The 26,913-nt window shown below is 30.6% G+C and overlaps 1 protein-coding gene across 1 annotated transcript in view; it reads left to right on the top strand.

Moving 5' to 3' along the window:
• Positions 1-12,392: 12,392 nt before the first annotated feature.
• Positions 12,393-26,913, top strand: part of LOC119606118 (tyrosine-protein phosphatase Lar-like) — a gene marked incomplete at its 3' end in the record, with an annotated part of 253,895 nt that continues 239,374 nt past the window's right edge. The window contains exon 1 of the mRNA XM_037959503.1: positions 12,393-13,999. Coding sequence (XP_037815431.1) covers positions 13,900-13,999 — 100 coding nt within the window. The remainder of the gene's footprint in view (positions 14,000-26,913) is intronic.

The following is a 26,913-nucleotide window of genomic DNA, read 5'->3' on the forward strand; positions in this document are numbered from 1 at the left end:
AAATTTAGTTATGGAAACAAAAATAAAAACAAACTATAATCAAAATATAATTTATTAACATGCTTTAAACCACATAGTAACATGGAAAGCAACTTCAAAAGTAGCAGCAGCAATGCATGCTGTACTAAATAGACATGAAAAAACACCACAACAAACTACAAATGAAAATAACTTCAAAGTTGAAGATGATAAAGAATAAAAACACATACACACATAAAGAACAACCAGAAACAGAGAGAGAGAAAACTTTTACTAAAGAATAATTAAGAAAAAATTAAAAGAAATAATAAAATTGCAGATATTTGTACAAGTTTTTGAGGAAACACCAACAACTTGTAAAACAGGAAATAGAAAAAAAACAACAACTATAAGTTTAAGTTGGAAAATTTTGTTTGCTGACATTGTTTGTAGTCAGCGGTTCAGGGGAGGGTTGTTGTTGTTATATGACCTGGAAATTTTGCCACAAGTATAGCAAACAATCTCAGTTTTTTATTAAAGTAATTTAAAATTGAAAAAAGTTGAAATTTGAAGAAACTTGAGAAATTAGCAAATTAGAGAGTTTTGTTGTTGAGCCTAAAAGTATGCTCTAAGTTTGATATTTACAGGACTTAAGCTGAGCTTTTCCCTACTAACAGTTTATCTATTTCTATTCGTTCTGCTAAGTGTTGAGCCAAATTAAATTCAACTTTTCTTTTCGGGTTTAATATCAAGAATGAAAAAAACAAATTTTTATTAATAAAAATTTCAAATAACAAAAATCACAAAACATATTCAGTTAAAAAAAAACTAAAAAACAAAGTGAATAACAATCAAGTAATAAACAAATTATTTCAACACTCCCACTATTTGTTTAGAACATAGGCCCTATTTAGTTTTAAGATAAAGTAATTCTCTTAGTAATTGAAACCTTGATTTTGGAAGTGCCTTCGTAAATATGTCGGCCAATTGTTCTTCAGAAGATACGTAATTTAAAATAAATAAATTTTCTTCATATTTTTCTCTGATGAAGTGATAACGCACATCTATATGTTTTGTGCGTTTATGAAATTCTGGATTTTTGATTAATCGTATTGAACTTTGATTATCCATATTAAATTCCGTTGAAATCTCCATATTTGTTAAATCTTTAATTAAACGTTGAAGCCAAATTAATTCTTTAACAGCAACACTTGCTGCAATATATTCGGATTCCGTAGTTGATAAGGCAACCGATTTTTGCCTTTCGGAAGCCCAGCTTACAATATTTGAACCAAATAGAAAAACATAACCAGATGTCGATCGCCTAGTTTCTTTATCGCCCGCATAGTCTGCATCACTGTATCCAAATAAGCTTAGTTGTTCAGTTCCACCAAAATGAATTCCGTAATTTAAAGTTGATTTTATATATTTTAAAATTCTTTTCACAGCATTAACATGTGCATCATTTGGATTTTCCATAAAACGGCTTACAACTCCCACTGCAAAGCTTATGTCAGGTCTTGTTGCGACTGACAAATATATAAGACTTCCAACAGCTTCACGAAAAGGAAATTTTGTATCTTTTGAATCATAGAATTTTTCGTATATTTGATTTACATCGGTAGGTGTTGAAACTCCATTGCAATCATCCATATTAAATCGTTTAAGAACCTTTTTAGCATAATTTGTCTGACTTAGAGTTATAGAACCATCAGAGTGATGAGATATCTCTAAACCAAGGAAGCATTCAGCATCAAAAAATTTTATCTCAAAACTTGTTCGTAAATAAGAAATTACAGATTCAATTTGTTCTCTTGATGTTGCCGCAATTAAACCATCATCAACATAAAGGGCCAATATTAAAGTTTTCTCTGTGTTCACGAATACACATGGATCTGATTCTGATTGTACTAGTTTGTATTGTTTTATAAACGTGGTAAATTTTATATTCCAGCATCGCGATGACTGCTTCAAACCATACAAACTTTTATATAATTTGCAGACTTTGCCACTTCCATCATTGAACCCATCAGGCTGGCACATATAAACATCTTTATCTAAATCTCCATAAAGAAAGGCTGTTTTCACATCAAACTGCTTCATTATCATCTTCCTCATTGCAACTGATGGAGCATGGACCAATTCCCAGGTGTTATTTTCTCGCAAAGATTTCAGTTCTTCTATCATTGCCGCATACCATTGTTTTTTATATGGTGAATTCATTGCCTGATCATAACTTCGAGGTTCTTCTTGAATCAATGACACAAAACCAGTAGCATCATCATTAGAATGTTTGGATTTGTTACGAAGTCGTCTTTCTATTATATTATCTTCACTAATATGTACAAGTTCTCTGGGGTTTCTAATGGTTCGCCGTGTATTTTGATTAGTTTCCGCTTCAACTAAATCTTTGGAACAGTTATTAATACTATTTGCAGGATTTTCTCCTAATGCTGGTACTAAAATTCGATCACTTGTTACTAAAACTGAATTTTCACAAGCGTTTTCATCAGCGTCTTCAAAATCTTCATTTTCAGAACTTAGTGTTTCGATCTCGTCATTTCTTTCTTCAACATTGTTAATATTATTTTCTTCTAAACGAATAACGACATTTTCTGTTGGCAGCATTTTGCTAGACTTATTAGCAACAATTGAAGTTGAATATATAAATTTGACATCTTTGGAATATTCTATTTTATTTTTGTTAGGATTCCATACACGATAGCCTTTAACATTTTCGTCGTAGCCAACGAAGAAGCACTTTTCTGATTTTGCATTTAGTTTACTTCGCTTTTCATTGGGTATATGAGCAAAAACCTCACTACCAAATGGTTGAAAAAAATCTATTTTAGAGCTTTTACCCATCCATAGTTCGTAGGGAGTTTTATTTGCAATAGTGCTAGTTCCTGTCCGATTAATTACAAACACAGCTGTATTTACCGCTTCAGCCCAAAATTTTAATTCCATATTTCTTGCATAAATCATTGTTCGAGCAGCTTCCATAAGAGTTCTCATTTCCCTTTCTGCAGAACCATTTTGTTGTGGAGTATAAGGGACTGTTCTTTGATGGCGTATACCTTCTTTTTCAAATAACTCTTTCATTTTTGCATTGACAAATTCCGTCCCATTGTCGGAACGAAAAATTTGAATATTATGACCATACGAGTTTTTAGCCAATTTTAGGAATATCTGAACTTTTTCATATACCTCGGATTTATATTTCATGAAAAATACAAAACGAAAATGAGAAAAATCATCTTTCAAAACTATAAAATACCTGGAGCCACCAATAGATTCCACCTGTATTGGTCCACAAACATCGGCATGGATTACTTGACCACATTTATTTGATACGATTTCTCGACTTTTGAAACTACTTCTGTGATGTTTTCCGTAAATGCAAGCTTCACATACAAAATTGTCGTCTACAAAATCTATGTTATTAATTTTCAATATTTTTCGAATATGTTCAATATTTTGATGAGCCAGTTTCTCGTGCCAGAACTGTATTGATGACTTTTCATTTGATGCAAAATTTGCTTCGAATTCTATAACTTTCAAACACATGACAGTTAAATTTCCATGGCGTTGTCCCAATGCAACAACTTTTTCATCAGATTTTCGTTTAAATTTCATTGCATTACTGTCACCTTCCAAGCTCAAACCTTGATCTAGTGCATGGTTTAGCGAAAATAAATTCGTTTCAATTTGTGGAACGAAAAGAACATCTTTTAAAATTCCATTTATCCAATTAGTACCATCAAATATTTTTACACAGACAGTTCCTATTCCATGAGCTTCAATATTACCTTTAGCAATCTTTACATTTCTTACCTCGGAACGAAAGGTGTGAAACCACTTACGATTCGCTGTCATATGATGGCTTGCACCTGAATCCAGTAACCAACTGTGCTTTGTAACTTTGAAATTGTTTGCATCGGAATTCAAAGCTGTCATATCTTTAGAAAAACTGTTTTGAGGGCAGTTTCGCTTCCAATGGCCTTCCTCGCCACAGGAAAAGCATCGACCAATAGGTTTGAAATTACCAGTATTACGAAAAGTATCATGATGTCCGCCATTTTTATTTGTATTTTTATTATCTTTGCTTTTTCTACCTTTTGATGCAGACAGTGCTTCAATAGGTTCAATTTGTTTTCTAGAAATCAGGCGTTCCTCTTCAATTACCAGCCTTGACCGAAGGTTATCTAAAGTACGTTCTGACTTGGTTGCAGATTCCCATGCACTGCTAAACGCTGCATATTCTGATGGCAGTGACAAAATTATTTTTGTGATGACCATATCATCTGAAATTGTTTCCTTCAGATCTCTTAAACGTTTAACCAACTCTTCAATTCTTGAAATATACGAAATCATATTTTCATCAGCATCTTTCATAAAATTAAAAAATTTCTGATGCAGCAAAAGCAAACTGGATTCATTCTTCTTTTCAAACACGTCATGTAATTTGATCCACATCGCCTTTGCAGATTCACAATTAGTAATATGGATAATCTGCTTACTACCAATTGATATGCCTATAATCTGCTGAGCTTTAGCATCCTTCTTCCGCCATGCACGGATTTTAGAGTCATCATTCAGTGGACATTCCTCATCTCCTGTTGCTACCTCGTAAACATCTGCCGCAATCATAGTTATTTTTACTTGAAACTTCCATGTCGACCATTGGGCAGCATCGTTCAATTTCTCGATTTTGCTTTCAGACTCCATGTCTGTATTCTTTACAGTTCTTTACAATATCTAAGCTTTGAGAATGTGGTCTGGGCCCATAACCTGTTGAGCCAAATTAAATTCAACTTTTCTTTTCGGGTTTAATATCAAGAATGAAAAAAACAAATTTTTATTAATAAAAATTTCAAATAACAAAAATCACAAAACATATTCAGTTAAAAAAAAACTAAAAAACAAAGTGAATAACAATCAAGTAATAAACAAATTATTTCAACACTAAGAGATTTTCTACAGAAAATGTGATTGTTTAAGAGTTTAGGAATTGTGTCTGTCCTGCTGAGAGATTTTCTATAGAGAATGTGTCTGATTGCTGAGAGATGTTCTTTAGAAAATGTGCCCGTTTTGTTGAGAGATGTTCTATAGAAAATGTGTCTGTCCTGCTGAGATATCTACTATAGAAAATGTGTCCGTCTTGCTGATATTTTGTTTAGAAAATGTGTCTGTCTTGCTGAGAGATTGTACTTAGAAAATGTGTCTTTCTTGCTGAGAGCTTTACTATGGAAGAAATTTTTGTTTTAATGAGAGAGTTTCTATAGAAAATGTCTATGTTTTGCTGAGAGATATTCTATAGAAAATTTGTCTGTCTTGCTGAGAGATTTTCTATAGAAAATGTGTCCGTCCTTCTCAGGGATCTATCATAGATAATGTGTCTGTTGAGAGATGTTATATAGAAAATGTGTCTGATTTGCTGAGAAATGTTCTATAGGAAATATGACTGCCTTGCTGAGAGATTTTCTTTCGAAAATGTGTCTGTCCTGCTGAGATATCTACTATATACAATGTGTCCGTCTTGCTGAGATTTTGTTCAGAAAATGTGTCTGTCTTTCTGAAGGATTTTCCTTAGAAAATGTGTCTGTCTTGCTGAGAGATTTACTATGGAAGAAATGTCTGTCTTGCTGAGAGAGTTTCTATAGAAAATGTCTATGTTTTGCTGAGAAATATTCTATAGAAAATTTGTCTGTCCTGCTGAGAGATTTTCTATAGAAAATGTGTCTGTCCTTCTCAGAGATCTACTATAGATAATCAGTCTGTTTTGCTGCGACTGTTTAGAAAATGTGTCTGTCTTGCTGAGAGATTTACTGTGAAAGAAATGTCTGTCTTGCTGGAAGAGTTTTTATAGAAAATATGTCTGTCTTGCTGAGAGCTTTTGTATAGAAAATGTGTCTGTCTTATAGAACATGTTTCTGTCTTGTTGTGAGATGTTCTATAGAAAATATGTCTGTCTTGCAGGTAGCTTTTCTATCGAAATTGTGTCAGTCTTTCTGAGCAATTTTCTATAGAAAATGTGTCTGTCTTTCCGATATCTTTTCTCATCTGTTTCGTATTTTCTACACAAAAATATTTTTATTAAACATTTTTTTTCAATAAATTTTCTCTTAAATTCTTTCAGAATTTATTTTTTAATGACCATCATGATTTTCTGTTTGCTATTATGAACACAAATTATTTCACAAGTACTTTGTTATTTGTCCTGCTGCTGCTGTTGCTGTTGTAAAAAATAGACCTCTTTACTTTCAATTGACATAATTCAATTCATTTTAACTTGAATATAATAAAGTCTGATTGCTTGTAATTAAATAACATTTATGTACTTTTGAAATTCAATTAAATGCCTAGAAGTATGCTTTAATTTATATTAAACAGCTGCTGTAGTTAATTATAACAGTTTAAACTTTAAAGTTTATGTTATAACATGAAAATGGTTTAAATTTTGAATAATTTAAAATTTTTAAAGACTGTGGTAAAATTTCAATTGATTACAACTTCTCACAGTCTTTAAATTTAATTTCCTTAAAAATTATGTTTAGTTTATTATTTTCTAGGGCTCCTTAAGTTAGGCAATATTTTATCATTTAACTTTACTATATTTTGCATAAAATTTAATGCTTCTATTAAAATTCTTTTTGTATAACCCTTTAATATAATAATTTTCTAATTTGTGTTTTCTTTAACAAACAACCAAAAACTAAAATAAATAAAAAACTTTATTATTTTCATTTTACTCTTTCAACTTCTATATTTTCTCATCTTTTTTTTCGGGTGGTAATTCATTAATTTCTTTATTTTTTAATACTAAAGTTTTACCACCACCATCACCTTCACATAAAATAAAACTACAAATGAAATACTTGTTACTGCAACTTTTAAAAAGAGTAACAAAAACAAACCATAGCATACTTTTAGTGCATTTTTCCTAGAGACTAACTTTTTTCCATAGAAAATATAGCAAAAGAGAAAACAAAGATATTATTATTAATATTTTTGTGCGCTCTACTATTTTACTTGTTTGTCAAACTACAAGACCAACTAAAACTAAAAATATTATTATTTATTTAATTCTTTTTGTTATTTTTATTCTCTTATTGAGGATTTTATTTTGTCATTTACACAAAGTTTTTCCTGTTTTGAAGTTGCTCTATTTTTGTTAGTTTTTCTTTAAAAGTATGCAACACAAAACTGCCATCCACATTTATGACAGTAATTATTGTTATTATTTCATTTGTGGTAACATAATTTAGCAAAAAAGAAAGCAAATTTCAATATTATTGTTAAATAATGGCAACAAATTGTAAATTAAAAAAAAGAAAAAAAAAAATACTTTAGGGTAATTGACAATATTTGTTTTTAAAAACAAAAGGAAATTTAAAGAAAATTTAGCAAAATTTTTGCATACTTTTCTCTCTCTTTCGGAGTGATTTTGTATCGAATTTTTTTCTCTTTGTTTGCGAGAGATTTTCTAAAGAAAAATTCTCTCTGTTTGCTAGAGATTGTCTATGGAAAGTGTCTCTCTGTTTGTGAGAGAGTTTCTATAGAAAATGTCTCTCTGTTTGAGAGAGATTTTTTATAGAATATTTTCTATAAAAAATCTCTCTCTTTGCCAGAGATTTTCTATGAAAAATATCTCTCTCTCTCTCTCTGCGAATGATTTTCTATAGATAGTGACTCTCTATTTGCGAGAGATTTTCTATAAAAAATGTCTCTCTGTTTGCTGGAGATTTTCTATATCTCTCTATTTGCGAGAGATTTTCTATAGGAAATATCTCTCTATTTGCGAGAGATTTTCTATAGAAAATATCTCTCTATTTGCGAGAGATTTTTTATAGAAAATATCTATTTGCGAGAGATTTTCTATAGAAAATATCTCTCTATCTATCTTTTCTATATCTCTCTATTTGCGAGAGATTTTCTATAGGAAATATCTCTCTATTTGCGAGAGATTTTCTATAGAAAATATCTCTCTATTTGCGAGAGATTTTTTATAGAAAATATCTATTTGCGAGAGATTTTCTATAGAAAATATCTCTCTATCTATCTTTTCTATATCTCTCTATTTGCGAGAGATTTTCTATAGGAAATATCTCTCTATTTGCGAGAGATTTTCTATAGAAAATATCTCTCTATTTGCGAGAGATTTTTTATAGAAAATATCTATTTGCGAGAGATTTTCTATAGAAAATATCTCTATATTTGCGAGAGATTTTCTATAGAAAATATCTCTCTATTTGCGAGAGGTTTTATATAGAAAATATCTCTCTGTTTGCTAGAGATTTTCTATAGAAAATATCTCTCTCTTTGCTAGAGATTTTCTATAGAAAATATCTCTCTCTTAGCAAGAAATTTTCTATAGAAAATATCTCTCTCTCTCTTTGCAAGAGATTTTCTGTAGAAAATATCTCTCTCTTTGCAAGAGATTTTCTATAGATAGTGACTCTCTATCTTTGCGAAAGATTTTGTATAGAAAATGTCTCTGTTTGCTAAAGATTTTCTATAGAAAATGTCTCTCTATTTGCGAGAGATTTTCTATAGAAAATGTGTCTCTGTTTTCTAGAGATTTTCTATAGATAGTGACTCTCTATTTGCGAGAAATTTTCTATAGAAAATGGTTCTCTGTTGTCTCTCTGGAGATTTTCTTTAGAAAATGTCTCTGTCTGCTAGAGATTTTCTATATAAAATATATCTCTGTTTGCGAAAGATTTTGTCTCTCTCTTTCCGGGATATTTCTTTTACTGAATCTAAAGTTAATTAAAATCATAACTAATATGTTGCCTACTTTAGGGAACTGTTTTTATTAGCTTACTTGAAGCCTGTGTATTGTATTGCAGTATGTTGCCGTTAATCAGGTGCTGTTTTACTGTTTTCAAATAAATACCCATCAAATAGTGTTGCCTACTTTTAGGCTGTTTTCTAGCTTTATAAAGTTAATTATAGTTTTAATTTTTTTTAATGTTTAAAAACATTCAAACGATTTTCATAACACAAAAAAACTGTTGCCTACTTTTTCGTTGTTATTACTTCAATTTCTCTTTCGTTACAAATATCCTTAAATAATCTCTCAACCATTAAACTAAGCTTACTTAAATCGTTAGCCAAAAAGCAAACAGAAACAAAACAAAAAATCTAAACTTCTAAACAACTCTTGCAATTTTTTTACTTGTTAAACCATTCTAGACATTGTTTCTCACAACAAAGCAGTAGGATAGAAAGAAAAAAGAAACTGCTTAAATAGGGGAAAAACGAAAAGAATAGAAGTTTTTTTTTGTTTGTATGCTTTTCTTTATTATTAAGACAGAAATAGAACTTCATTGTATACAAACTTGTAGATTTTTTTTGCTGAAATTTCATTGTGCTACATACAGATAATTGTGCGTGTAACAAGTTGAGACTAAATTTAAGAAAGAAACATGTTAACAAACTTTAGAATAGAACATGTGTTTTAATGGTAGTGGAAGGGGTGCGTATAAAGCAACCAACAAAAGTTAATTCTTTGCTATTTTTCGTTGTTGTCATTCTGTTGTTACTTACCTCCCCCCTTCACTTTTGTTAAATATTGTGTCTATTTAGTTTTCGGCAATGTTTGACACACAATACAAATATTTGTAACACGTAAAGGTTTTTTTTTTTTTTATTTTATTATCATTATGTGGGTGATATAATCTAAACGCATACAAAGAAATCTATACAATACAAAGGAATTTCTTTTTTAGTTTTTCTTTTTTTTTGAAATGAAAAAGAATTGAAGTTACATATTTAGAGATACGCATACAGGGCTGTCACTACGCCTACATTTTGGGGAAAAGTAATGAAAACTGGAGGAGGACAGTATTAATAGTAACATACGAGACATTATTTAAAAAGAATAGTCTAGTTTAAGGGAGACAAATAAAAGAAATTTCATTTCTTTCTCATTATTAAGTAAATTTATAAAATTTCCTTAAAGTAGGCAACAGTTTTTACTAATTCTACACTATAGGAGTCTATACTTTGTTAGCTTTTTACACACTTTGACATTACTCCCAAAAATATACAACGTTTTAGTTAAAACTTAAAATTAATTGCACAAGCCTAAAGTTAGGCAACATTTTTGTCTAGTTTACTCTTTTAGCTTAAAATTCTTCTTAAGTTGAGCTTAATTTCAATAGATTTTAATAAAACTCTTTGTAAATAATGTCACTTAACACCTTCTACACATCAACTACTTTTCTGTCACAGAAAAATTATACAAAGAAAATAGATTTTTCTCTCTACTCCATAAAAGTTCTTTCTTTCATTTCTTCATTCTTTATTTATTTTAATTTTATTTATTATATAAAATTTTTGTTGTTTGGATTTTTATTTATTTTTTGTTTTCGGCAAGAAAGAGAAAATTAAATAAAGTCTTTGTTTTGTTCGAAAATGTTTGTTAAATAAATGGCAGAGAACTGCAAAATCATGCTCTAGCAAGGACAAAAAAAAAAAACGTATGTGAAAAATTTCTTGTTTTTATGTTTTCTTCTGTATTTACCAAATAAGTAGAACAAATAACCTTTTGTTCCTATTGTATGTGGACGGGGATCTTTTTCTCTTACAAGTTTTTGCTTTTTGTCAAGAAAAAAAAAGAAAAACATAACAAAGCTGGTAAAAACGCTGGTTTTAAATAATAATATAACCTTAAACAAAAAGCGGGAAATAAGTACAATAGTACGCATTTACAGGCATACTTTCAGGCGTTCATATGTGGTACGCCTTAGTACAGGGTTTAAAAGCTATAGAGTTAAATTTCTTTTTATAATATTTTTTTATATAAAAACTATTTGTAGGTTAAAGAGTTTTTCTTTTGTCAAAAAGTTTGATTCATTACGACTTCAACTCAAGCAGAATTTTTCTCTTACATAACGAGAGTGAAAAGCAAAAAAAAAAAACATATATTAAAAACTTTTGCAATGAAATCATAAAGAAAGAAGAAATCGTATTACTTTGTGGGAAAAGTTTGGATAAAGAAATATTAAAATTAAAACTAAGGAATAGCAACAGCTTGGAAAACATTGAGTAAATTATAAAATGCCTTAAAATATGCTATCAATAAGTTCACCCTACTATTACGGTTAGTTCTGTTCTAGTTCTGTTAAAGTTCTGTTCTAGTTCTGCACTAGTTCTGTTCTAGTTCTGTTCTAGTTCTGTTCTAGTTCTGTTCTAGTTCTGTTCTAGTTCTGTTCTAGTTCTGTTCTAGTTCTGTTCTAGTTCTGTTCTAGTTCTGTTCTAGTTCTGTTCTAGTTCTGTTCTAGTTCTGTTCTAGTTCTGTTCTAGTTCTGTTCTAGTTCTGTTCTAATTCTGTTCTAATTCTGTTCTAGTTCTGTTCTAGTTATGTTCTACTTCTAGTTCTGTTCTAGTTATGTTCTAGTTCTAGTTCTGTTCTAATTCTGTTCTAGTTATGTTCTAGATCTAATTCTGTTCTAATTCTGTTCTAGTTCTGTTCTAGTTCTGTTCTAGTTCTGTTCTAGTTCTGTTCTAGTTCTGTTCTAGTTCTGTTCTAGTTCTGTTCTAGTTCTGTTCTAGTTCTGTTCTAGTTCTGTTCTAGTTCTGTTCTAGTTCTGTTCTAGTTATGTTCTAGTTCTGTTCTAGTTCTGTTCTAGTTCTGTTCTAGTTCTGTTCTAGTTCTGTTCTAGTTCTGTTCTAGTTCTGTTCTAGTTCTGTTCTAGTTCTGTTCTAGTTCTGTTCTAGTTCTGTTCTAGTTTTGTTCTAATTCTGTTCTAGTGCTGTTCTAGTTCTGTTCTAGTTCTGTTCTAGTTCTGTTCTAGTTCTGTTCTAGTTCTGTTCTAGTTCTGTTCTAGTTCTGTTCTAGTTCTGTTCTAGTTCTGTTCTAGTTCTGTTCTAGTTCTGTACTAGTTCTAGTTCTGTTCTAGTTCTGTTCTAGTTCTGTTCTAGTTCTGTTCTAGTTCTGTTCTAGTTCTGTTCTAGTTCTGTTCTAGTTCTGTTCTAGTTCTGTTCTAGTTCTGTTCTAGTTCTGTTCTAGTTCTGTTCTAGTTCTGTTCTAGTTCTGTTCTAGTTCTGTTCTAGTTCTGTTCTAGTTCTGTTCTAGTTCTGTTCTAGTTCTGTTCTAGTTCTGTTCTAGTTCTGTTCTAGTTCTGTTCTAGTTCTGTTCTAGTTCTGTTCTAGTTCTGTTCTAGTTCTGTTCTAGTTCTGTTCCAGTTCTGTTCTAGTTCTGTTCTAGTTCTGTTCTAGATCTGTTCTTCTTCTAGTCTGTTTTAATTTTGTTCTAGTACAGTTCCTACATTTTCTCAAAAGGTTGGTTGGTTATTTTTCTTCATATTAATATTTCTAATAATAATTATCTTTTATATTTTTCTCATTTCTTTACAGCTCATAAATAATACAACATAATATAAATATCATAAAATTTATAAATTACATAATTAAAGCAAAGCAAACACTTGTTAAAAATAAAAATCCATATAATTTTTTTAGCCAAAAAATTAAATAATATTAGGTCTCCAAATTTTCAAAAAAAAAATTTCTTTATTTCCAAAAGAAAACCTTAAGAGTAAAACAGAGTATTATGCTAACAGGTAAAGCTACTACAACCTAACTAACGACAACAATTTCTTTCTACAAATTTATTTTCACGCTCTGCAACACCTCTCCACCCCTCAATTACAACCCAAACTACACACACACACCTGTTTTCGATTTTAATTATAACATCTTTTGGGGGCTTCTCAAAACAATAACGACCTTGTTATTTGTTATTGCACAAACAAAAAAACATCTTTCACGTAAACCATTTAAATATGATGACAAATTAAAACTTGCTAACCGAAAAACTTACTACTGTATTGCTGTTTTACTTACAACGCCCGCCTATTTTGGGGTTAACATTATTTAATTGTTGTGGATTTTTGGCCAAAAAACACCTTAACAAACTCCATTTTGTTTGTGAAATGAAAATGGCTTTTATTTTATTAAATATTGCGTGACACATGCCATAAATATGTTTTATTTTGTTTGTTTTAAACAAAATATTAATACTTGGTCCCGTATAAAAATTCGTCGTCGACAACAAACACAACAACAAAAAATATCAATCAATTAAAACCAACTAAATGTTTTTGCTGCAATGCTGCTAATGATGATGATGACATCGCATCTATTAACCCATCTTGTTATATCCGATGATTTTCGGCTTAAACATTTAAATAATCAAATCATATTAATCAACGACTGAAATCTATAACAAAAAATAAAAATAATAAATAAATTGTATTAAAACTAAAAAAAAACTTTTTTATAACTTCACTAAAATACATATTAACTAACAAAAATTAAAAAACAAAAAAATTATATATAAAATTTTTTAACCCTCTGCACTTTATAATTTATTTGTCTATATTATGATTTCACCTGGTCAATCTCTTTCAACTCTACCTAACAACTCAAACCTACAGCTTAAAAGCAACAACTATTAACCCTCTTTTTGTAAACGAAAACAAACATAAACGTCATTATAAAATTATCAACGATTTATAACTTAAATATATATATATATATTTTACTAGCCATAGAGTAAGTCTAGTAAAAAACTTCTGTACAAAACATCTCCAAACCAAAAAAAAATCTACTCTTCATATTGTACATATCACAATCCAAAAAAAAAAAAGAAAAACTAAAAATATCTTCCATTTATAACTAAAAATTGCCACAATTCTGTTGCACCATTGTTAAAAGGTTGTTTGTTGTCGTCTTTGTATATATAGTTTTAAAAACCGACAACAAGACGTCTAAAATCCAACAGCAACAGCAGCAGCAGTAGTAGTGGTAGCAAGCGTACAGCAAGTGTTATACAACAATTTGTTGCCACTTATTGTGCCTCCTTAAAAGTTACACTCTTGTGTGTGTGTGTGTATATTTGTGTGAGAGTTTGTTTGTTGGTTGTAAATAATGGGGCTGCAAATGGCAGCATTGCCAACAGCAGCCAATTATGTTGCAGTAACACTCCTAGCGTTGTTGATCTGGACGCCACATGTTATAGATGCAGTCCGTGAGTACAAAAAAAAATATATATTTAAATTTACCATAATTTTTTTATAAAACTATATTTAGCAAAGTGATTAAATTAAAATAAGTTATCTTTAAATTTAAGTTAAGTATTTTTTTTTTTTTTTTTTCTAAAAAAACCCTAAAAGTTTACTTCACTTTTGATATATTTAAAAGAAAAAAATTATATGACACTCATTATAAAATTTAAGATCTGCAATTAAAAGACAAGCATAGCAAACATTATTAGCCCTTAATATATACTTCAGTTTTTTTTTAATTTTGAAGGAATATTCCGCTTCGGATCCGGTAAAAATTGAGATCAGTATAAGGCACTTCAAAATGTTCAGTTCTAGCTCAGTTCTATTTCAGTTCTAGTTCAAATCTAGTTCAGTTCTAGTTCAGTTCTAGTTCAGTTCTAGTTCAGTTCTAGTTCAGTTCTAGTTCAGTTCTAGTTCAGTTCTAGTTCAGTTCTAGTTCAGTTCTAGTTCAGTTCTAGTTCAGTTCTAGTTCAGTTCTAGTTCAGTTCTAGTTCAGTTCTAGTTCTGTTCTAGTTCTGTTCTAGTTCTGTTCTAGTTCTGTTCTAGTTCTGTTCTAGTTCAGTTCTAATCAGTTCTAGTTCAGTTCTAGTTCAGTTCTAGTTCTGTTCTAGTTCAGATTTAATCAGTTCTAGTTCAGCTCTAGTTATGTTCTAGTTCTGTTCTAGTTCTGTTCTAGTTCTGTTCTGTTCTAGTTCTGTTCTATTCTAGTTCTGTCCTATTTCTGTTCTAGTTCTGTTCTAGTTCTGTTCTAGTTCTGTTCTAGTTCTGTTCTAGTTCTGTTCTTGTTCTGTTCTGTTCTAGTTCTGTTCTAGTTCTGTTCTAGTTCTGTTCTAGTTCTGTTCTAGTTCTGTTCTAGTTCTGTTCTAGTTCTGTTCTAGTTCTGTTCTAGTTCTGTCCTAGTTCTGTCCTAGTTCTGTTCTAGTTCTGTTCTAGTTCAGTTCTAGTTCAGTTCTAGTTCTGTTCTAGTTCTGCTCTAGTTCTGTTCTAGTTCTGTTCTAGTTCTGTTCTAGTTCTGTTGTAGTTCTGTTCTAGTTTTGTTATAGTTCTGTTCCAGTTCTGTTCTAGTTCAGTTCTAGTACTAGTTCTGTTCTAGTTCTGTTCTAGTTCTGTTCTAGTTCTGTTTCTAGTTCTGTTCTGTTCTAGTTCTGTTCTAGTTCTGTTCTAGTTCTAGTTCTGTTCTAGTTCTGTTCTAGTTCTGTTCTAGTTCTGTTCTAGTTCTGTTCTAGTTCTGTTCTAGTTCTGTTCTAGTTCTGTTCTAGTTCTGTTCTAGTTCTGTTCTAGTTCTGTTCTAGTTCTGTTCTAGTTCTGTTCTAGTTCTGTTCTAGTTCTGTTCTAGTTCTGTTCTAGTTCTGTTCTAGTTCTGTTCTAGTTCTGTTCTAGTTCTGTTCTAGTTCTATTCTAGTTCTGTTCTAGTTCTAGTTCTAGTTCTGTTCTAGTTCTGTTCTAGTTCTGTTCTAGTTCTGTTCTAGTTCTGTTCTAGTTCTGTTCTAGTTCTGTCTAGTTCTGTTCTAGTTCTGTTCTAGTTCTGTTCTAGTTCTGTTCTAGTTCTGTTCTAGTTCTGTTCTAGTTCTAGTTGTCTAGTTCTGTTCTAGTTCTGTTCTAGTTCTGTTCTAGTTCTGTTCTAGTTCTGTTCTAGTTCTGTTCTAGTTCTGTTCTAGTTCTGTTCTAGTTCTGTTCTAGTTCTGTTCTAGTTCTGTTCTAGTTCTGTTCTAGTTCTGTTCTAGTTCTGTTCTAGTTCAGTTCTAGTTCTGTTCTAGTTCTCTTCTAGTTATGTTTAGTTCTGTTCTAGTTCTGTTCTAGTTTTGTTCTAGTTCTGTTCTAGTTCTGTTCTAGTTCTGCTCTAGTTCTGTTCTAGTTCTGTTCTAGTTCTGTTCTAGTTCTGTTCTAGTTCTGTTCTAGTTCTGTTCTAGTTCTGATCTAGTTCAGTTCTAGTTCAGTTCTAGTTCTGTTCTAGTTCTGTTCTAGTTCTGTTCTAGTTCTGTTCTAGTTCTGTTCTAGTTCTGTTGTAGTTCTGTTCTAGTTTTGTTATAGTTCTGTTCCATTTCTGTTTTAGTTCTCTTCTAGTTCTGTTCCAGTTCTGTTTTAGTTCAGTTCTAGTTCTGTTTTAGTTGTAGTTCTTGTCTAGTTCAATTCTAGTTCTGTTCAATTTTGGTTAAGTGCATTTCTAGCCCTGTTCCAGAATTGAACTTGTAACAGAACAAAAACTGAGCCACTTTTACTTTCCTCTCTTATTAAATTTTCAGATCTGTTTGAGTTTTAATTTGTTTAACACCCACACATATGCTGCAGTTTATAGTTTTTTTAACTGTACGTTTAGTTAATATTAGCAAACGCAATATGAATAACATTTGCCAGTGTTGTTTGTTTAACCTACTTTTTGGTAGCATGCCGCCGAAACTTTTCTAATTACTATGCTTTATTTTGCTGCGCTGCTGCAGCTATCTCTTTTTTTTTTTCTCCATATACATATACATATATTGTTTTTTTTATATAGAATATATTTAATTTTTTGTGCAGAAAACTAACATTTTATAATTTTAAAATGAGTGCAAATGAATGTTAAAGTATAATAAAACTTGGGTGAAAACTAGCGTAGAAAATTATTAAAAAAATAAATGATTATATATGTATGAAGCTTAATCAACAAAGTTGTTAGCAAACTACTGTGTTCTGTTTCCTTTTTTTACATTCTATTCAATCCATCTGATAAATATTAAAGATTTTTTTGTTTAATATTCATTAGTAATGGAATTTATAATATGGAGCAAGGAAGTAAGAAAAAAAGTTTTGTACTCATTATATTTTTAGTAAGTAGAATAAAGAGAAATGTTATTTAAAAACTAGTAACAGAAATAAAAGAGGCAGTTAAGTGTGTAAGGCTGGAGGAATTGTTAAGATACTCTTTAGTTTAAACTAAAGAAAAATTATTGATAATTGAATAAAATAAAACTTGTGTTTTTTAAAATTTTTTTCACCTAAAAGTAGGCACCACTTTTCCTTAACTAACCTCTTTTTTAAAACTTTTCTGTAAGCAGTTTTTCTTAACATATGCGCTAATTGAAAATATTCTACATTAACACATAATAATTTCATTTGTGTGATAAAAAATGCTTTAAAACTTATACCCAACCACTTACCCAAGGCAACAAAAGGAAAAAATCATTATATGAACTCCGTCTGATCCCTACACTTGTTATGTTTTTTTTTTTTATCTGGTTTCAGTTCGTTGTGAAACCATTTAGCCGTAAGGAAGCATTTAAAATACCATAACTGCTAGTTACAAAAGCAGCAACAACACACACAAAAAAATCCTAGTAAAAAATAAACGACAAATTAAAAAAAGTATAGCATAAGCCTAAAGCTATGCTATAGAAAAGAGAGCAGGAATAATACATACTCATATACTATACTTTCTTTTCATAAGACTTAATGCACAATGATGATGTATTATTATTTTTTTATACTTTTTTTTGGTAAGAAATGTCGTTGTTGTTATCATTATTGTAGTTGTTGCAAAAAGAAGACCAATGGCCCTAAGCCTAGGCTTAAGCATTTACCACCACATACACACAATACATAACCAAGGCAACAACAGCATTATAATGTTTAAATACCAACTACAATAAAGCAAACAAAAAACGAATAAATAAAATAAAAATTGAGTTAAATGTTTTATGAGTCTAAAGGGAATATCAGTTTTTTTTTTTTTGGATCTTAATACAGCACTTGGCACAAGCAATATTTTGTTGTTGGAGTTTTTAAGAAGAAGATACAAAATTAGCTATACAACAGTCAAAAACACTGACCCTGCACAAAAATAATATTTATACGAATTTAATACTTATTGCTTAGGAATTAGTTAAATAGGAAAATAATGTTGTTGAAGGAAATTTGTGGAGAATAATATTTTGTTGGAAATTATGCTAAGGAATTAGTTGTATCATATCGATCTTATTGGATGATGAAAAAAGGTTATTGGCCTTGTTGTAAGATTTAATGTTGTATAAAAACTTTCGACAAATTTCTTTAACATATTTAAAGAAAATGAAATATATAACAGTTCATTTTTAGTTCAGTTCTAGTTCAGTTTTAGTTCAGTTCTAGTTCAGTTCTAGTTCAGTTCTAGTTCAGTTCTAGTTCAGTTCTAGTTCAGTTCTAGTTCAGTTCTAGTTCAGTTCTAGTTCAGTTCTAGTTCAGTTCTAGTTCAGTTCTAGTTCAGTTCTAGTTCAGTTCTAGTTCAGTTCTAGTTCAGTTCTAGTTCAGTTCTAGTTCAGTTCTAGTTCAGTTCTAGTTCAGTTCTAGTTCAGTTCTAGTTCAGTTCTAGTTCAGTTCTAGTTCAGTTCTAGTTCAGTTCTAGTTCAGTTCTAGTACAGTTCTAGTTCGGTTCTGGGACAGTTCTAGTTCAGTTCTAGTTCAGTTCTAGTTCAGTTCTAGTTCAGTTCTAGTTCAGTTCTAGTTCAGTTCTAGTTCAGTTCTAGTTCAGTTCTAGTTCAGTTCTAGTTCAGTTCTAGTTCAGTTCTAGTTCTAGTTCAGTTCTAGTTCAGTTCTAGTTCAGTTCTAGTTCAGTTCTAGTTCAGTTCTAGTTCAGTTCTAGTTCAGTTCTAGTTCAGTTCTAGTTCAGTTCTAGTTCAGTTCTAGTAGTTCTAGTTCAGTTCTAGTTCAGTTCTAGTTCAGTTCTAGTTCAGTTCTAGTTCAGTTCTAGTTCAGTTCTAGTTTCAGTTCTAGTTTCAGTTCTAGTTCAGTTCTAGTTCAGTTCTAGTTCAGTTCTAGTTCAGTTCTAGTTCAGTTCTAGTTTTCAGTTCTAGTTCAAGTTCTAGTTCAGTTCTAGTTCAGTCAGTTCTCAGTTCAGTTCTAGTTCAGTTCTAGTTCAGTTCTAGTTCAGTTCTAGTTCAGTTTCTATTTCAGTTCTAGTTGAGTTCTAGTTCAGTTCTAGTTCAGTTCTAGTTCAGTTCTAGTTCTAGTTCTAGTTTAGTCTAGTTCAGTACTAGTTCAGTTCTAGTTCAATTCTAGTTCAGTTCAGATCAGTTTTAGATCAGATCTAGTTCAGTTCTAGTTCTTCAGTTTTAGTTCAGTTCTAGTTCAGTTCTAGTTCAGTTCTAGTTCAGTTCTAGTTCAGTTCTAGTTCAGTTCTAGATCAGTTCTAGTTCAGTTCTAGTTCAGTTCTAGTTCAGTTCTAGTTCAGTTCTAGTTCAGTTCTAGTTCAGTTCTAGTTCAGTTCTAGTTCAGTTCTAGTTCAGTTCTAGTTCAGTTCTAGTTCAGTTCTAGTTCAGTTCTAGTTCAGTTCTAGTTCAGTTCTAGTTCTATTCTAGTTCAGTTCTAGTACAGTTCTAGTTCAGTTTTAGTACAGTTCTAGTTCTGTTTGAGTTCAGTTCTAATTCTGGGTCAGTTCTAGTTCTGTTCTTGTTTTTTCTTTAATAAATTTTTTGTGACTTTCCCTAAAAGTATGCTTTAGTTTTTCTTAAACTAAATTTTCCTTGATTCCCCTGCAATTATGCTTTAGTTTTACTCAGTATGATTTCACATAAATAATTATGATTAATTATATTTTCATTTCATGTATTCCACTCCTTTAAATTATTCTTATAAAATTTGCCAAATTTAAATCTATTTAAATTTCTCTCCCTGAAATATGCTTTATATTTACTTTTATGAAAATAAAAGTTGTTTTTTTAACAAATATTCTTTTAAATTAAGTTATAAATTTTAATTTCTTTCTTAAAGATTCTCCATCCCCTTCTCACACCCAGTCTTTTTACAACTAAAACTTGTATTAATTTGTGTTTTTGGAAACAAAATCTGATGTCATTCAAACCTAAATAAATACTGATCAAATGTATCTCTTACTCTCTGTTTAAGTTGTGTTTAATTATAAACTTTGTATTTTATATTACAATATTCTATTTCCTTTTTGTGAGTATGTGCGTGTTTACAGATAACTCCAAGTATTTTGTAGTCTATCTTAAGGGGGTATAAAATTAAATGCAATTAGGTTTTACTATACACAAGCAACTGTAGGTTTCAAAATACTGCAAAAAGGACACATTTAATAATTACAATACAATTTACAATATATTTGCAAATTGTAGAAATTTTGCAACAAATGTATGTTATATGAAGTTATATAGATATCTTGAATTAGAAAGGAAATAAGTTTTGTTTTGAAACTAAAACTACAATTTACACAAGTAATAGCAAACAGTGGGAAACAAATCGGATATGAATACTTGGTCTGTTAAGTTCTTTCAAAAGAAAAAGAGTACCATCATATCTAATTCAGAAGTTTAAACTGATCAAATTCAGTTTAAGACATATTTAGATGTGGTTCTAGTATGTTTGCTTTTATTACTCACTGTATTTGCTTACAAATATATACATTTTTTGTATGCATTTTGTTGATGTATTTATATTTGTAACTCAATTATAGAGAATAACATTTTTAATCAAACTAAATAAGAATGATCAAAAACTGTATATAAGATATAAACACTTACTCAAAGTTACATTTATAAAATGAAAAATAAATTTACAATTTTATACAAAAACCTCAGCAATACTTACACATAAATGTCTATGGCTCCATTAATGTATGTGAACTTTAACATATTTCGTTGTATGCAGGCAAATACATTTACATGGTATAACAAAACTATTAAGGAAAATTCTATACGTATAGATTTTCCCTCTTTGGTCAAGTGTCAATCATGTATTTACTATGTATGTATATGTGTATTTATGTGTAGCTTCAAAACAAAATATACAATGTATTTGCTGTAGACCGACCGCATTTGCTATATGATCGTCAAAACATTTAACCTATCACATGCAATGGCTTTATGTAGTACATATAGATGTAGACACATACATAACTGGACGTACATACATACATATGTATGTATATAGTATAATCAGTACCACCATTAGGTTATATACTTTTCATAATGTATACACACACATTCATGAAAATTTACTTATAAACTTCAATTGATTAAAACTTCAAAATCATTGGCAATCTAACAAACGATAAATACATTTGATGTTGTCAATTTCTCTCGCTTTAAACAGACGATACAGAGGCCAACATAGTTGTAGATATACATTTACACATACACATACATAGGGATATACTAGATGTAAGGAGTGTAGCATATAGCAAGGCGCTTTGGGTTGGGTATAAAATATGCACAACAGTGATGTATTTTTTATAGATTTAGTTCAGGATTCCAGTGCCGTCTTGTTCTTAGTTCTAGTCCTGTTCTAGTTCTGTTTAGTTCTGTTCTAGTTCTGTTCTAGTTCTGTTCTAGTTCTGTTCTAGTTCTGTTCTAGTTCTGTTCTAGTTCTGTTCTAGTTCTGTTCTAGTTCTGTTCTAGTTCTGTTCTAGTTCTGTTCTAGTTCTGTTCTAGTTCTGTTCTAGTTCTGTTCTAGTTCTGTTCTAGTTCTGTTCTAGTTCTGTTCTAGTTCTGTTCTAGTTCTGTTCTAGTTCTGTTCTAGTTCTGTTCTAGTTCTGTTCTAGTTCTGTTCTAGTTCTGTTCTAGTTCTGTTCTAGTTCTGTTCTAGTTCTGTTCTAGTTCTGTTCTAGTTCTGTTCTAGTTCTGTTCTAGTTCTGTTCTAGTTCTGTTCTAGTTCTGTTCTAGTTCTGTTCTAGTTATATTCTAGTTCTGTTCTAGTTCTGTTTTAGTTCTGTTTTAGTTCTGTTCTAGTTCTGTTTTAGTTCTGTTCTGTTCTAGTTCTGTTCTAGTTCTGTTCTAGTTCTGTTCTAGTTCTGTTCTAGTTCTGTTCTAGTTCTGTTCTAGTTCTGTTCTAGTTCTGTTCTAGTTCTGTTCTAGTTCTGTTCTAGTTCTGTTCTAGTTCTGTTCTAGTTCTGTTCTAGTTCTGTTCTAGTTCTGTTCTAGTTCTGTTCTAGTTCTGTTCTAGTTCTGTTCTAGTTCTGTTCTAGTTCTGTTCTAGTTCTGTTCTAGTTCTGTTCTGTTCTAGTTCTGTTCTAGTTCTGTTCTGTTCTAGTTCTGTTCTAGTTCTGTTCTAGTTCTGTTCTAGTTCTGTTCTAGTTCTGTTCTAGTTCTGTTCTAGTTTGTTCTAGTTCTGTTGTAGTTCTGTTCTAGTTCTGTTGTAGTTCTGTTTTAGTTTTGCTTTATCCTACTTAACTAGTTCCGTTTTATTTCCTTACTCTTTCACTATCCTAAACCTAATTTCTAATTTACGCCTTCCCTCTCACTTTGACGAAATGTCTTCATATGTGAGGTTTCCTGTTTAAGCGCCTGTATTTATGCATTTGACTATTTTGCTAAATTGTTGTGTTCCCTTCTAATAGCCTGATGATTGTGTGTGTGTGCGCCTATATATGCATATGTGTTGTAATTGTGAAACGATTGCTTTTAACTTCACTTAAATACCCACAAAATTTGAAAACGGGATTTTAGCAAAATTGACATTTTAATCATACCAACTCATCTCATTTCCCCAGTAAGAAAAAAACTGTGAAAAAGAAAGCAAAAACTTCATAAATGTGTTAAGCTGGCCTTTATCAACATCAGTTTTTCTGGCCTTATACCAAGAAAGGCCAAATCTAGCCTTAAATAGTGTCAGCCTTTTCTACATTTTCGGCTACTGTTGCCTACATTTTGGCTTTACCATTCCATTATAATGAACTGATGAGAAATTATGGAATTGTGCTGTCATTTGTTTTTGCCATTCAATCGTTTTGTAATGACCAGAAGATTGAAATATTATAGAGCTAATAAAGGAAACTGTTTTATCTGGGGAAATAGATTTTAAGGTGGTTTTTTGAGAAGATTTTAAAATTAAAGCATACTTGAAGGGGTGAAGAGAGATTGTGTTTAAGGCAGTGAACATTTTTTGCAATAGTTTGTTATTTCCCAATAAAATTTTGTTAGAGTTTTTAAGGCAAAATTAAATTTTTGTTATTTTATTTAAATTTTTTCTTTAATAAAATATTATATTTTTCTGTTTACATTTTTTTCCACAATTTTATAGAAAACAACTTTCAAAAACACCTCAAAAAATATGAAAATATTTCACACAACAAAATTTATTTAACCATAACAAATACTTTTCGTCTACTAACTAACACCCCTTTTTTAAATATTTAGCATAGCATAGTTTTAGGTCTGTAAATTATTTATTTATAGAAAAAAAAAAGAAAGCAACTTTAAAATTTTGTTATTTCACACTCCAACCATGACCTCAAATATAAATATTACAACCTCAAAGCCAATTAGTAGAAAATTGTTTTCCACTACAAATAAAAATAGCAGACCAAAAAATATTTTGTTTAAAATTTACAAATATTTACAAAAAATAAATACTGAAATACAAATAAAAAATGTGCAAATAAATTGGTCAAATTAAAACTAAAAAAACTTTCTTAGGTTTGCAAACAATACAAGCATTAGGCCATAAATTGCAACACCTAAAAGTATGCAAATACACAAATGCCACAAAGTAAGCAATTAAATATTATTGTTTGAAAAAGAGTTTTAAAATAAAATTTAAAAGACTGTTCTACAGTCCGGACTATAGACTGTTCAATAGTCCAGACTATAGACTGTTCTATAGTCCAGACTATAGACTGTTCTATAGTCCAGACTATAGACTGTTCTATAGTCCAGACTATAGACTGTTCTATAGTCCAGACTACAGACTGTTCTATAGTCCAGACTACAGACTGTTCTATAGTCCAGACTATAGACTGTTCTATAGTCCAGACTATAGACTGTTCTATAGTCCAGACTATAGACTGTTCTATAGTCCAGACTATAGACTGTTCTATAGTCCAGACTATAGACTGTTCTATAGTCCAGACTATAGACTGTTCTATAGTCCAGACTATAGACTGTTCAATAGTCCAGACTATAGACTATTCTATAGTCCAGACTATAGACTGTTCTATAGTCCAGACTATAGACTGTTCTATAGTCCAGACTACAGACTGTTCTATATTTCAGACTATAGACTGTTCTATAGTCCAGACTATAGACTGTTCTATAGTCCAGACTATAGACTGTTCTATAGTCCAGACTATAGACTGTTCTATAGTCCAGACTATAGACTGTTCTATAGTCCAGACTATAGACTGTTCTATAGTCCAGACTATAGACTGTTCTATAGTCCAGACTATAGACTGTTCTATAGTCCAGACTGTAGACTGTTCTATAGTCCAGACTGTAGACTGTTCTATAGTCCAGACTATATACTGTTCTATAGTTCAGACTATAGACTGTTCTATAGTCCAGACTATAGACTGTTCTATAGTCCAGACTATAGACTGTTCTATAGTCCAGACTATAGACTGTTCTATAGTCCAAACTATATACTGTTCTATAGTCCAGACTGTAGACTGTTCTATAGTCCAGACTATAGACTGTTCTATAGTCCAGACTAAAGACTGTTCTATAGTCCAGACTATAGACTGTTCTATAGTCCAGACTACAGACTGTTCTATAGTCCAGACTATAGACTGTTCTACAGTCCAGACTATAGACTGTTCTATAGCCCAGACTATAGACTGTTCTACAGTCCAGACTATATACTGTTCTACAGTCCAGACTATAGACTGTTCTATATCCCAGACTATAGATTGTTCTACAGTCCAGACGATAGAATGTTCTATAGCCCAGACTATAGACTGTTCTGTAGTCCAGACTATAGACTATTCTATGGTCCAGACTATAGACTGTTCTATAGTTCAGACTATATTCTATAGTCCAGATCGTAGATATGTTTATAGTTGAGCATTATTTGTGAAAAATATATAGTATTGTTTAAGGTATGAAGTTTCTAAAAAATGTGTAGCATAGTGTTTGGAGAATACTGTTTATTTATAAATAAATGTTTAATAATGCCTAAACTGTTAATATATAAATTATTTAGTTTGAATATCTTTCATCTCAGCAATTGAAAGCTACAGATTATTTAAACACAGCTGCGATTTCCTACCCAACTACTTTCTCTTTACATTCCCCCCCCCCCTTTAACAAAACTAAATCTTAAGTTTAACATTGAGTACCATAATTTATTGCAGTAATTTTGTTTAATTATTAATAAGTAAAATTTATATAAATCTACAAATACTTGTCCAAATGAGAGAAATGAAACGAAAACGAAAACTTTTCTCTATCAAATAAATGAAACGAATACATACATCATTTAGCAAACAGCTTAACAAATATTTAATGATTTATTTCTTAGCATACAGCCAAGGCGATGCGAAACGTAAAGGGGGGATAGAAAGAGAGACACAAAGGAGCAGCAACCTGTTTTATAAACTGCCTGCTCTCACACTCTTCTTTCCTACATCCCTTCACATTAAAGGCGATTATTTGTTTAGGAAGTTAATAGTAAAGATAATATTCAGTAGATTTCAGTTTTTGTTTTTCTTCTCAAACCAAAAACCTGGTTTTGGTAGTTTAGTTAAGGTAATGAAGTGACATAAAATAAAATTAACACAAATGGGTGTTTATTATACGTTTAGATCATGTGCTGGACCGCTGGACTCATATGTTACAGTTTTGTTATGTTATTACTGCGAATTTTGTACATTTTCCTGTTTTTTCAAAAATTTTCGTTTTGTAATTTTTTCCTTTTTAGGTTTTTTGTTCACATGTTGTATTTTTGTTTAATTTATGGTTATTTTTAGTAGTGTTCTATTATTTAGATTTATTACCCACAAAAACAAAATTTTTGGTGTATATTTTTAGGGGAAAAAAATCAACAGACAGTTTTTGTTAAATGTTTTTTGCTGTGGCGCTTCATTCATATTAGACAAATATATGAGTTGGTATTTATTAAAATTTGTAATCATTTTTCATGCAATGAAGTAATAGAAAGAAGAGTTTTTGTTAATAGACAGAAATTTATTTAAGAGATGGAATTTTAGCAGCATAAAACATTTAAAGACCAGCTTTTGGGTAAATTTTTTAAAGAACTTGATCATTTTAAAAAACTATAATAAAATTTATGGCATTTTTCATGTTTTTATATCAAAACTATTGCCTATATTAAGGTTTTTACTCTTCTCTTAATGTTAAAGCCTACTTTTAGGCTTGCCGTATTATTGTTAATTCTTAGCAGCAGCCTTTAAATCTTAATTTAATTTTTAAAACTTTAAATCTCACTTTTAGGACGTTTACCTTTTTTTCGTTTTTCATCCCTATCTAACATAAACATTCCAGCAATTGCACTCTTGAAAGTCCTTAATTTTTTCCACTTGTTATTTTTTTTTTCTTCTTTTGCTTCCAGTACGTGTAGAAAAATCATTTTCATTTTGTATTGCCATCATTAACTTTAAAAGTAAAACAATAGCAGCACATTTCAACTTCCAACACAAATAGGAAACTATAAAAATAACACTTGGCTATAACAAGAATAAGAGGAAAAGCAAACGAAGACAAGATTGAAGGAAACGAAAAGAAATGGCAGGACTCTATAAGTCATAGTTTAAATTTTTCGATAAATTTCGAAACTGTCTATAATGTGGACTACAAAACTGTCTCAGTCATATATCTGACTATAGAACCTGCTATAGTCTCGACTATAGAACTGTAGATTGATTCGACTTTAGAAATGTCTATAGCTTGACTATTGAACTGTCTACAGTCTGGACTATAGAACTTTTGAATGTTTCGACTATAGAACTGTCTGTAATCTTGACTATAGCCTCTATAGGCTATAGTCTTGATAGTGCTGTCTTGACTATAGCACTATCTCTTGTCTCGACTATAAAACTGTGTATAGTCTTGACTATAGAGCTGCATACAGTCTTGACTACTGAGCTGTCTATAGTCTGAACTATAGATCTCTCTATTGCCTCGACTATAGAGATGTCTATAATCTTGACTATAGCCTCTATAGGCCGACTATAAGC

The sequence above is a fragment of the Lucilia sericata genome, unplaced genomic scaffold (genome assembly GCF_015586225.1).
Source record: "Lucilia sericata isolate MDLA Ls3-8-SP2 unplaced genomic scaffold, ASM1558622v1 Contig000552F_arrow, whole genome shotgun sequence".
Taxonomy (NCBI): Eukaryota; Metazoa; Arthropoda; class Insecta; order Diptera; family Calliphoridae; genus Lucilia; species Lucilia sericata.